The following is a 12,864-nucleotide window of genomic DNA, read 5'->3' as shown; positions in this document are numbered from 1 at the left end:
GGCCACTGTGGCATTTACTACCCAGTGCTCGAACATACTACTGAATAAATGTTAGATTTCAATGGATGGTACATCGCTACAATCCGGTGAGTCGTTACCTTTACTCCTTCAATTTCCACCAGAAAGTTCTGTTCCTGTGTTTATACCTAATGATAGACACTTGCTGCACTTGGCAGTATTTCTGAATGGTTGCATTCTCCACTACTCCCATAAAAAAGTAGAAAAATATCTTCCCCCCCACAGTTTCGCAGTTTGTCTCGAAGTGTGGTATTTGAAACATTTCGTATCAATGTCAGTTTTATACTGTTTGTAATCAGATTCAATCAGAGCTATTGATTGAACAATCCTCAGTGGCAGAAATGAGATAATGCAAAGTCTTGAATGAGAAATACACTCTTAAAAAAAAAACCACACACACACACACACACACACACACACACACACACACACACACACACACAAAAAAGATTTGGGTGGGGGTGGGGGGCGATCCTATGTCTGACAAAGGACTTTGATAGCTTAGTCTACTTTGAAATGTACTTTAAATATAGAAGTGACATTATTTATGAAACACCTTAAGGTGCTGTTCGGTTTATTCTTTATGGTGCATGTCTGCTGCTCAGTGACTCCTGTATGTGGTGATCAGCAACCTATCCTAATTCATTGTTGTCATTCCATCTCAGATTTTCCATTGTTCAATAGTTAAAAGGTGAGATGAAAAACAAAAGTTAGCTATTTCAGCAGATGTCTCCACTCAGTCTTTCTCTGTTCAGAAAATATATTAAACATAAGTAATGTTCTGTCCTCATAACAACTGTCCAAATTGTATTTTAATTTAGCAGGTTTTTCTCGGGGTATCAAGGTAAACAGAATATTGAATCATTAAAATGTTAAAATGTAGTATGATATTTGTCTCTCTTCATTTTTAGACTAATAATAAATAGTTTAGTCCAATCATAATTATTTAAAATAGTTGCATGCCTTTTAATAAACTTGTGCTACGATTATTTTGGACACAGTTTTAGTATGTATCAAGGTTGTTATGCTCTTGTGTTTCGTAGAAGTATCTGGATTATTATACAAGAGTTTCTTATGACTAATACGGATGACACTTCCAAATTTCTGTGTCCAGTTAATCTCAATTAAAATGTTGCAGCACTCGGGTAATAGAGGCAGCAGGAAGTGCTAACTCATCGCCTCATTTTGGTAGATATGCTGCTCACAAACCAGAGTCTACTGTTGGAAAGGTACAAACCTGCTTTAATATTAGTCTAACAGTAAACTTTAATATAACACCCAGCAGAATTTTATTCAAAATATACACACACATTTGTAAAAATTGGAATACTAAGAAACATACAAGTGACTGAATCAAGCTTACTCTGCCATTAAATTATGTAACAGTACTGAAATTATTCATATTACGGAACTACACATAATATTTGAATTTTATAATTTAGTATAATATGAAGCCTCCATTCATTGTAGTGAAAGTATCTGTACACTGTGACATGGAATCAGATTGTGTCTAGAAATGTTCCTGGGGAATCTCTCTTTACATAGTTTGTATGAGAGTCAACAAATGACCATCAGTGGTCACTGGAGGACTTTGATGGACAAATTGCCAACCAACCATATCCCAGATATGTTCAGTGGGTGTTGTTGGGCAAATGTGCCAGCCAGTGCAGCAGTGATATAAATTTCTTTTTGCTGAAATGTGGTATATGGAACATTTTGTACCTGATAGTGATTCAGAATCCCTGCCTAGCATGGATGTGGACATTCAAAGATACTAAAGCTGTGAACAGCAACTGTGGGCCGCTATTTGATATGGAACCACCACCGAGATACACGTCATGTGGCACCACACAGTGGCGCTTGTTTGCTGCTGAGCCTGTGGCCCAGGCTCGCTGTGTGGTTCATTCCTTGCTGTACTTTGTAGCCATTCATATCATACTACTGCACAGCCAAGTTGACTTAGTTTGTCGTCACTGACTTGAAACTGTTACATTGCTAAGCCGACTTCACCATGTCCCAGACTTGTTAGTTCTTCATTCAGTTCATGTCAGCTGCGGACTTACAGGAACACTTACTCATTCTCTGTCGTTCAGTATATTCACCAAAGCAAGTGACAATAAACAGTTTCTACCCTCGCAACACAGGATAGAAAACTGGCGATGAGCACTTTCTTACCATGCCATTTAAAGTAGAACCATGGATCCTGAGTTTGTCATGGCAGCCACTGTTTCCACACATCTCCCTCTGCCACTCACTTCCTTCAGTAAGGCAAGAAAGAGTTGGAAGGTCTATTTACGGCATTTCAAACTGCACTGCAAGGCATGTCAAACTGATGTTCCTGAGTGCCATTGTGTGCTGTTACTGTCATCTAGTAGTAAGTTGTATGAATTGGTGCAAAAATTACTTCCACTCTTGGACCCCTATGCTTTGCTGACTGAATACTACAGTCACCAAATGCACATTGTTGCATCTAGGCTCAAGTTCAATCTGCATATTAAGCAAAGTAAACAGTCCTACGCAGTATAGGCTGCTGATTTACAAGGCTTATATCACAAGTGTGATTTTTACCTGTCAAAAGTGTGGTATGTCATAACCAGATCCTTTAATTCAGGAGGTTACAGTCTACCTGGCTTTGGATCATGAGGTGTGCAAAGGCTTTAGAAACATCAAATCCTTCATTGCAAGATGTGTTAAAAATTGCTAAGGCATATAAAGTGATTGCCTCAGCGCAAGCTCTCTTTGATGATTCTTCTGGTTTTGATGTTGTTAGAAGTATTAGTCATTATCATACTTTTTGATCAACTGATGACTCTCAATCAAGGTTATCATCTGATTTACTGAGCTCTTGTGCGTCTGGTAGTCTGCCATAGGATTCAGTAGTTAATGCTTCTTTACACTATGAATTGGCAGGTGCTCAAAGATGAAAGCACTTGCTTCACTGTTGAAGTGTCTCGAAGCGAGCAGTGGCTCCTGAAGAATTTCCCTCCCCATCATTATATGAGGACCCCAATGCAAGTCATGCCATCAAATCATGTCCAGAGTGTGGCCCTCATCATCACTGCCTGTACCATTACATTACCCATTTTGCTTGCTGCAAGCCAGGACACCTCAAGAGTGACTGCTTTGGCTGGTGGGTGTCAACTTCCATCACTAGCTTCCTGCACACCATCCTGCCACTGCCAGGAACATCATCAGACAGGGTGCAGTGTATCATGCTGCTATTGAACATCAAGGAGGTGACGGCAGAATTCCAGTTGAACACCGATGCGGCCATGTTCTTAATTAATGGGGATACTTACTGGCACATTGGCTCCCTGCACTGCGTCCACTGTGGCACAAAGTGGTGATGTGCAATGGCCACTTGATGGCACTGCGGGATCAAATCATGGTGCAAGCTAAGTACAAAAAGCTCGGAAACTAACCTTGCTTGTAGCTAATTCTTAGACGATTACTAACATTTTTAGTCTTGATGCTTTTGCACTTTTCTGGTTCCATATTCAGTATCAGGGGAATCTAATTTCTAGGGTGACTCCATTCATTGAACTGGATGTGTTGTGCAAAACTTCCAAACAGGTGTTTGAACCTTCTTTAAGTTGTGCTGTGAATTTTCAGGCGCACATCTCTTTGAAGCATTTGGCAGTGCCAAAGTTCTGAAGAGCCCATCAGATACCCTTTACCATGCGCAATCAAGTTAAGGCAGAACTAGACAGATTGCAGAATACTTGTGTAATCTCCACAGTCTTGTGTAATTAGTGGATAAAACCTGTGGTGTTGTACAAAAGCGTAATGGGTTACATTGGATCAGTGGTGCTTTTAAATCTCTCATTAATGCCTGAGCATGTCGATTTGTACCCAGCTCCTAGGCAAGAGGAATTGTTAGCTAAATTGGCTGGAAGTCGGTGTTTTTCAAAAGTTGATCTCGCTGATGCATATTTTCATTTACCTGTTAATAAGATCACAAAACAGTTTCTGTTGATTAATATGCCATTCAACATGTACAGTTATAATAAGTTTGCCGTTTGGGGCTGCAAATGCTCCCACAATTTTTCAGAGGTATCGAGACAGTTCATTGAAGGCATCCTTAATTGTGTCATGTATTTGGATGATTTGTTAGGTATGGAGGCCACGCGGGAACAACACTCGCATTATGTACAACTGTTGTTTGATCAGCTGTAAGCCAAAGGTCTATGTTGTCATCTTATCAAGTGTAGTTTTTTTTCAGCCCAGGGTCAAGTATTTTGGTCAAAGTTCGAGTGAACATGAGTTTACACCCACCCAAGATCATGTAATTACTATTATTAATTTACTGGTGCCTCAGAATCATAAAAAATTGCAATTTTTTTCTGGGTGGAATCAATTATTATGCCAAGTTCATTCCAAATGCTGCTTGTATTTCCCACCCACTTAACCAGTTACATAAAATGGGTGCTCTGTTTGCGTGGTCAGAGGGAATTTGTACAGCTTTGCTCCTGAGGCTGGCTTCTTGTTTGGAAATGTTCCAGCTGGGCGAATGGTTAACATTAGCCACAGATGCATCCGATTGTGGTGTTGGTGCCTTCCTATTGCATAAATTTGCCGATGACATGGGACAGCCTATTGCATTTGTGTCTAAGACGAGATGTTGAACTAAGCACAGCAAGATTATTCACAGATTGAAAAAGAGGCATGGGCCATCATTTTTGCTGTCTGGAAGTTCCATGTCTACCTCTGTGGTACAAAGTTTCAGCTGATGATGGGCCACAGGCCCATGCTATCTTTGTTGGACCCCCATGCAAAACTTCCGGACAACATGTTGCAATAGCTGCAGTAGTGGGCATTGTTTCTTAGTTATTATATGCACTACAGAACTACCATGCCGATTTCTACAGATTTGAAACACTGTTTTTGCCTTGGACATGAACCAGCTGCACACCCTTCATGAGTTTTCCAATATGGTGGGTGGTGTAGCACCAGACAAGATTGGACCTGCTCCTTCGGAGGGCGTTATCTGCAGTGCAGTGAGGCTGACCTGAACATTTGCATAAAGATGCGGACCCAGAGTGGCTCACTTATTTTTTCCCCAGGCCCAGACTCGGTGTTACTGAAGGGGTCATTTTGTTAGCCTCGGACGATACAGAATGTTGGATGATTTCCCTCCCGCTCTCTTCCCCCACATATTGCAGTTCTTCCACGCTGCACATTGGGGAATGTGCCAAATGCAAGCAGTAGCATGGTGTCGTGTACTGGCAGAGCGTAGATCCCAAAACTGAATGTACAGGGTGTATACGCTCAGGGACAACTGGGAAATCTGGGAAAAACCCAGGAATTTTTTTTATTCGGCAGAAAACCGGAAAAAAACCAGGATGTTCATAGAATTCCGGGAATTTTTCATTGTTTCAGTCTTGAGTTAAATTTTTGTAATTTTGACTGATAGTCTTAACAAAGAATTTTACTGTATCCCGCTACTGCAGAATAATACTGCAGCAATAAAATGTCAACAAGAGAATAAAACTTACGTTCCAAAGGAAATGCGCCATTTACAACAACAAAACACAGTGCACACACAAGCGCCTTCCCAAAGCAAGATGTGTCAGAGGCTTTAGGACGAGGGCTATGGAATACTTCGTAACAGCAAACTGCTTCCGATGAGCATGGCGTCGCAACTGTTTACATGAAGTTCGTTTTGAGCAGTTGCCAACGGGATCATGCGCATGCGCAGTTGAGTTGCGTATGAGGAGTACCACTTCCCGCTCCTGGATACTTGAAATGTGGCTGCAGCAGTAGCAAGAAGCAGTCATGCTACCCAGAAAATGTTTTCTGGTGCGCTCAAGGTACGAGATTTGCGCATAGGCAGAGCAGTCTGGTTTGTAGTGGGAAGAAGGATAGGGACCTGTGTTTTCATTTAGTGAGTTTGCTGTTTCCTCTTCGTTTACAGTTCACTTCTCAAATGAAAATAAAATGGATTTCTGTGGCTGAGAGCTAACAAATGAATTAAAATACATTCACATAATTATGGAATGTTAAATATGTTACTAGTTTCAGTTTTCTGATTTTATTTTATTTCACTGTTTCTGGCAGTCTAGCAGTAATAGCCTTGCAGAGCAATGAAATTATTTTTGGTGGTTTGATAAATATATGTAGCTTTTATTAATCTTTTCTGCAGATGCTGCCAATTTATAAGAAACAAAGTGTTTCATTCCACACTATTGACTAGTTTCAACTGTTCACTGGATTTCAAGTGCACATTTTCATCTTCTGGCATGTATGGCATTATGCCATAATAAAGAACCAAACATGAGGCATTACAGTACTGATGATCCAAGAAAATTTGCATCCCAAAACGTGGCCTACTTCATTGTGGATATGCACATATGAATGTGTCCTTTAAGTCGAATTATGCGTTTAAGTATGGTTTACAAAATTCCTATGCTCTTGGAGTATCCTCTGATGTCGTATTCCTTTTATGACATCATGTAACATCTCTTAATGCTATATGTGTATGAACATAGGGGCTTCCTACGTCATTGTAGCTTCCGATGCCCAGTCATGCTTGTTTTCTGGCCCTCTCTGGCAACTGCTGAAATGAACCCATGTCTAAGAGGTTGCAGGAAAATATTGTGGATGGTTCTTTGAAAAGCATTACTTTCAAAGGAAATTTCCTTTTACGCAAAATGAATTATGTTAGTGAGAGTAGGTGTAATGAATTTCTTAAATCACAGGGTGCTTGACTCTCATTTAAAACTTAACTCTTTGAGGACTAGTCACTTAGAATAATTTTGAGCGTAGAAGACTAGACATTAATGCCATTGTTAAAAATTGTACTGGCACATATGTGTAATTTATCTTAAAGTGGAACACATGCAAAAAAGGCCAACATTATATATGAAATCTCAGCTTTTCTTGTAGCTACACTGCATATGTTAATTTAAACCATTAACTTTTCCTATTTGTGTATTCACACTACTTATTGGCTGACTACATCATGTGTCTTATGCTCTGAATATCTGCTGTCAGTGGCCACCGAGAGCATGTGACATGTGCTATGATTGGCTGACAAAACAAGCACACTGTAATCTCTAATTCAATGCTTCAGAAACTAATGTGCCGTGTTTGATGGAATTTGAATTTATTCGTTTGTAATATGAAAATATGCAGTGTACATGTTACTGCACATCAAAGATCTTTCCAAAGCGCATTTTTTTTCTCTTGTCAAGTTTCGTTTTCTAAAGTGTCGAGAAGTTCTGTGCTGGTGTATAAAAAGCTTTATCATTCAAAGTACTGATATTTTTACAGCTATGCAGGAAAATACACTGGTGCTTATCACAGGAAAAGAGTACTTTCACCTTGGAAGAAGTGTATTTTCATGTGGGGGACAAAAAGTGCGTTTTTAACCGGGAGATCCGGGAAAAATCAAGGAATTTTTTTTTTTCTTGTCTACGTATACACCCTGATATATCATCCGCAACTGCTACAGCTGTGCCTGTAACCAGTCAGCCCCAGCACAGTGTTTCAGCTCGTGGCTCCAGCCTGACTATCCATGGTAAAGAATACACGAAGATTTTGCCAAAGAATACACACAGATTTTGCCGGCCCTTTCCAGGGAGCAATGTGGTTGTTGTTCATTAATGTTCTTTCAGATTTGCCACATATAGTGTGGATGTCAACATCATCAGGGTGTACATGCCCCAGGACAACCGGGAAATCCAGGAAAAACTCTGGAGTTTTTTTCATCCAGCAGAAACCTGGAAATTATTAGAATTCTGGGAAGTTTTCATTGTTTTAGTTTTCAGTTAAATTATTGTAGTTTTGACTGGTACGAACTGATATTCTAACAGAGAATTTCACTTTAGCCTGCTACTGCAGAAAACTACTGTAACAATAAAACATAAACGAGGGCAAAAAACCATGCCACGCGCCATTTACAACAACAAAACACGCACACACAAGTGTCTGCCAATAGCATAATGTGTTAAAGGACAAAGACTATCCAATAGTTCATAACAATGAACTGCTTTTAATGAGTGTGATGTCCCAATGGTTTACATTAAGTTTGTTTGAGCAGTTGCCAGTGGACTCATGCACATGCGCAGTTGAGTCATGTGTGAATAGTACCTTTTCTCCCGCTTCTGGGTAATTGAAGTGCAGCTGTTACCTGGATCAACAGTAGCAACAAGCAGCCAAATCCAACTCGGAAAAATTTGTCTTAACGCGCTGAAGGTGCCAGATTCGATCATGTGCAGAGCGGCCTGAGTTGTAGTGGGGAGAGGGGTAGTTTCCACTTGACCCATGTTTGCAGTTAGTGATTTTGCTGTTTCCTCTTTGCTTACATCTCTTAAGTCAAATGAAAACAAAATGAATTTCTGTGGCTAGTAGCTATCAAGGGAATTAAAATACATTCACATAATTATTGCCTTGCAGAACAATTAAGTTACTTTTGTCAGTTTGCTAAAGAAATTTGGCTTTTATTAATCTTTTCGCAAAGGCAGTCAATTTATTTGAAACACTATTGACAGTTTGCGGAATTTCAGGTGTATGTTTTTATCTTCTGGCGTGTTTGGCATTATGCTATAGTAAATAACTAAACATAAGACAATACAGTACTGGTAATCCAAGAAAATTTGTATCCCAAAAACCACACTGAAAAGCTTTATATCAGGTTGTGGCCTACTTCTTTGTGAATCCGAACTAGGAATGTGCGCTTTAAGCTGAATGATGTGTTTTAGTATGGTTAACAAAATTCTGATGCTCTTGGAGTATCCTCTGATGTCCTGTTTCATTTATGACGGAATGTAAGATCTCTTAATGCTATACACATATGGGCTTCCTGTGTCATCGTAGCTGCTCATGCACAGTAACGCCGTTTTCTGGCGCTCTCTTAACTGCTGAAACGAATTCTAGTAGGTTACAGGTAAATACTGTGAATGGTGCTTTCAAAAGCATTACTTTCAAAGTAAATTTCATTTTACTCACAATGAATTATGTTATGTGTATGGATGTGATTTCTTAAATCACAGAGCGTTTGATTCTCGTTTAGAGCTTAACACTTTGTTGCAAGAATTTTGAACCCAGAAGTGCAGATGCTTAGGTCATTACTTAAAATTTTACTGGCACATTTGTGTGGTGTGTCTTAAAATGTAACACACACAAGAAAAGACCAATATTATATGTGAAAGCTTAGCTAGTATTAAAATTGAAATCTTTAACTTTTCGTGTTTGTGTATTTGCGTTACCTAAGAGTGATGTTCCTATTGGCAGGCTACATCAGGTGTCTTAAACTCTGAATATCTGCTGTCATCTGCTAGCAAGTCCACTGACAGGAGCTATGATTGGCTTACAAAAGTGTATCGCAATTTCGGTTTCAGTGCTTTGGAAACTAATGTTCTGTGTTCGGTTGAATTTGAATATATACTTTCGTAATAAGAAAATATGCAGTGTACATGTTGCTACACATCAAAGATTTTTTCAAAACACCTTTCCTTTCTCTTCCTGGGTTTGTTTTCTAAAGTGTTGGGAAGTTATACGCCTATGTGGAAAATCTTAACTAATCAAGGAATTTATAAGTTTTACGGTTCTGAGGGAAAGTATACTATCACTTTACACAGAAAAAGTGTATTTTCACCCAAGAAAAAATGTACTTTTAACCCGGAAATCTGGGAATTTTTTCCTTGTCTTCGTATACACCCTGAACATCCTCTGGGGCCACAGTTTGGGCTTTATCTCCTTTCTTTGCTATAGAAGGGGCTGCAGCTGCAGTGGTTCCCAGCAGCGGCTCACATTTTTTGGTTCAGCATTTAGAGTTTTTTGTAGACATTATGGTATCGAGCACCTGACCACCACACCATTTCACTTGTCTGGCACCCAATTCCAAAGCCTCGCAATTAATCAGAATGTTAAGTCACAGATGAAAAAATCTTGATGTTGGCAAATTCAAGGGCCACATATGAGGGCTATGCCGAAAGTTTTTAGCAGCCCGTAAACCGTAAGGCGGAGGACAATGGGGTTGTTTTCATTCGAAAGAGCGATGTTTTTCGACCTTGGGATGTGCACGCACAGCCCCTGGCTGGCTGTGATCCCCCCACAGCGCGGTAAGAATGCACAGGCAGTGCTGAGTCAGAGACGGTGCAGGATGGAGCTGTTGTGCGGCGACTTTTGCACCATGATTTTTTATGATCATAAAAAGGGTTTAAGTGCCGAAGAATGCCATTCTCCTGTGCTGCGTGTTTTTGGTGAAGCTTCCCCTTCTAGGGCCACAGTTAGAATTTGGTTTCCCGAGTTTTCGAGGGGCTGTGACTCCTGAAAGCATTGATGCTGTGAGGAAAATGATCAAAGAAGATCCACATCTTACATTTTGCGACATTGAAGGGACCCTAAATATTGGATCAACAGCAGCACAGACCATAGTTCATAGTCACTTAGGCCTTACTAAGAGATGTGCCCGTTGGGTGCCACATTCCCTGACAAAGCCAAAAGGAGGTGAGAGTGGACTGGTGTCGTTTCATGCTTGAAAAGTTCAATGGTGGGAAGTCCCAAGACACCTACAATATCATCACAGGTGATGAAACGTGGGTCTACCATTATGACCCTGAAACGAAGAGACAGTCTTCTGTGTGGTGTTTTCCAGGGGAGGAACCACCCAGATGGTGGCAACTTTTTTCACAAAGATCGGGCATCTCACTTCTGTGACCTTGGGCACACGTCGTACAGTCAATGCTGAGTGGTACGTGAACGATTGTCTTCCAAAAGTCATCGCCACATGGAAGTCACAGCATCCAAAGTCCAAGAATGGGCACCTTCTGCTGCATCACGACAATGCATCTGTGCACAGGGCCGCCAGAACGATGGACTTTCTGGAGAAGGAAAAAGTGCGAGTGTTACCCCATCCCCCCTATTCACCTGACCTGGCCACCTGTGACTTCTTTCTGTTCCCTAAGACTAAGGAAAAAATTCGAGGGCAGTGGTTTTCATCAGATGAAGAGGAAGCTTGTACTGACACATTTTCTAAGTGGTTTCAGAGAATGGAAAAATGTATACATGCTAATGGAGAGTATTTTGAAAAGTCTTAAACGTTTTTTTGCAAATACACATGCTAATGGAGAGTATTATGAAAAGTCGTAAACGTTTTTTTGCAAATACATTTTTTTTCACACATTCTGCTAAAAACTTTCGACATAGCCCTCGTACTGGTCTACACCCTGCCAGTGGACAAAGCCCACCTGAGATTTTGCATGGCAGGCGACCACATATCCTATTTGACCTCCTGCATCCAGCAGTGCAGGCAGCGCACCTCTGCCTTCAACTGTGTTATTGTACTGGCTCTCAGGTGTGGGCCCGCACTTTCAGCCAAAATCCCAAGTGGACCCAGTGCACCATGGATGGCAACATGGGGTGATGTTCGAGGTGGTGGTTGACCAGGAGCAGCTGGTCTGTCGCGGCAATCAACTATGCCCACAGCATGACATGCTGTCCTCATATCCTCCCCAATCACCGATGAGGCAACGCCTCTGGACTTGTCCCAGATCTGAGCCAGCCTCTGAGCCTGCTCCTCCCCCTTCCACCCTCCGCCCTAGTGCAAGACATTGACGGGAAGTAGATACTGACAATCTATGGGAACAAGTTGAGGTGGCTCCCCTTGCTCACACCGTGCTATGCACGGCTCCTGACTATACCTCTGGTGCCGACCACTCTGAACGATTGTAGACTGTGCGTGTCACGGAATGAGATGCCAATGGAGGACAACCCTTTGGCACCACCCTCTTTGCACGCAGTGGCCACTTCGCAATGAGCTGACCCAAGTTGAACCACAGAGGTCATTGATTGGGCTGTAATCCATGCAGATGGCACCCTCTTATTGTCTGGCCATAGAGAAAGTTTCACTTGAGCCATTGCTGGAGGTTCTGGTTTTGTCCTCTCCCCGTCCTTGTTGCAATTGGCATAGGTCGGGCCATTTCCAACCCTACATGCTGATTAAGGGAGGAGGAGCTGTGTATCAGACAGTGATGCAGATTCCCTTCCTAGTACAGATGTGGACATGTCAGAGGTACTAAGCCTGTGAGTGGCAGCTGCGGGCCGCCATTGTGATATGCACGTCATGGGGCACCACCCAGTGGCGACTATTTGCTGCTGAGCCTGTGGCCTGGGGTCACGGCATTCTTTGTAGCAGTTCGTATCTCGCCACTGCACAACCAATTTGACTTGGTTTTTTTCCAGTCTTGAGTGGTTACTGATTTGGAACAGTTTTATTGTTTTGCTGTCTTCACTACGTTCTGGACTTGTTAGTGCTTCATTCCCTTCTATTATGAACTTGTAGGAATGTGTGGTCATTCCTTGTAGTTTGGAGTAGCCACTGGAACAAGTGAAGATAAACCGTTTCTACCATTGCTGCGTGGAATAGAAAAGAGTTGACTGAAGATAGGGCAATACCTGGAGCTGTATAACTCCTCTTACAAAGTGAAACATGATGATAATCTCAGCTATAACCACAGTCAAATGCCACATATCACCAGTCCCAATTCAGTTCTAAACCTCGCATCCAGATCCCTCTCTCCTCCAGAGACATCTGTTCTATCAAAAGACTTAACCTTTAGCTCCACGCCTAAATTCAACCACACTGCTCAGGTTAAAGATCTCCTCTCATTCACCCGGAACCTCAACTGGAAATATCTCTTCACCACCCAAACACAGCCCCAAAATACTAAACCCAGTGTTGAACCCTGTCTAGAACAGTTCCGACCGCCTTCCCAAAGGGATCCTCCTCCCCTCCCCCAAAACCATCCCTTGCAGACATTTCAGGAATTCCTCACATCCAGTGTTGCCTCCCAGTCCTTCTTGAAGAACATCCCGACAACCCCCAACATCACCCCAGCTGAA

At 41.6% G+C, this 12,864-nt stretch overlaps 1 protein-coding gene across 3 annotated transcripts in view; it reads left to right on the top strand.

Moving 5' to 3' along the window:
• The window catches only part of LOC126480846 (alpha-tubulin N-acetyltransferase 1-like), a 98,396-nt gene that overhangs the window by 49,009 nt on the left and 36,523 nt on the right, over nucleotides 1–12,864 (top strand). For all 3 annotated transcript variants that reach the window (XM_050104195.1, XM_050104197.1, XM_050104198.1), the window contains one exon: nucleotides 1,157–1,247. In XM_050104195.1, coding sequence (XP_049960152.1) covers nucleotides 1,157–1,247 — 91 coding nt within the window. The remainder of the gene's footprint in view (nucleotides 1–1,156; nucleotides 1,248–12,864) is intronic.

This window comes from Schistocerca serialis, chromosome 5, assembly GCF_023864345.2.
Source record: "Schistocerca serialis cubense isolate TAMUIC-IGC-003099 chromosome 5, iqSchSeri2.2, whole genome shotgun sequence".
Lineage (NCBI taxonomy): Eukaryota > Metazoa > Arthropoda > Insecta > Orthoptera > Acrididae > Schistocerca > Schistocerca serialis.
The sequence above is the reverse complement of the archived record's forward strand: the minus strand, read 5'-3'. Positions and strand labels throughout refer to the sequence as shown.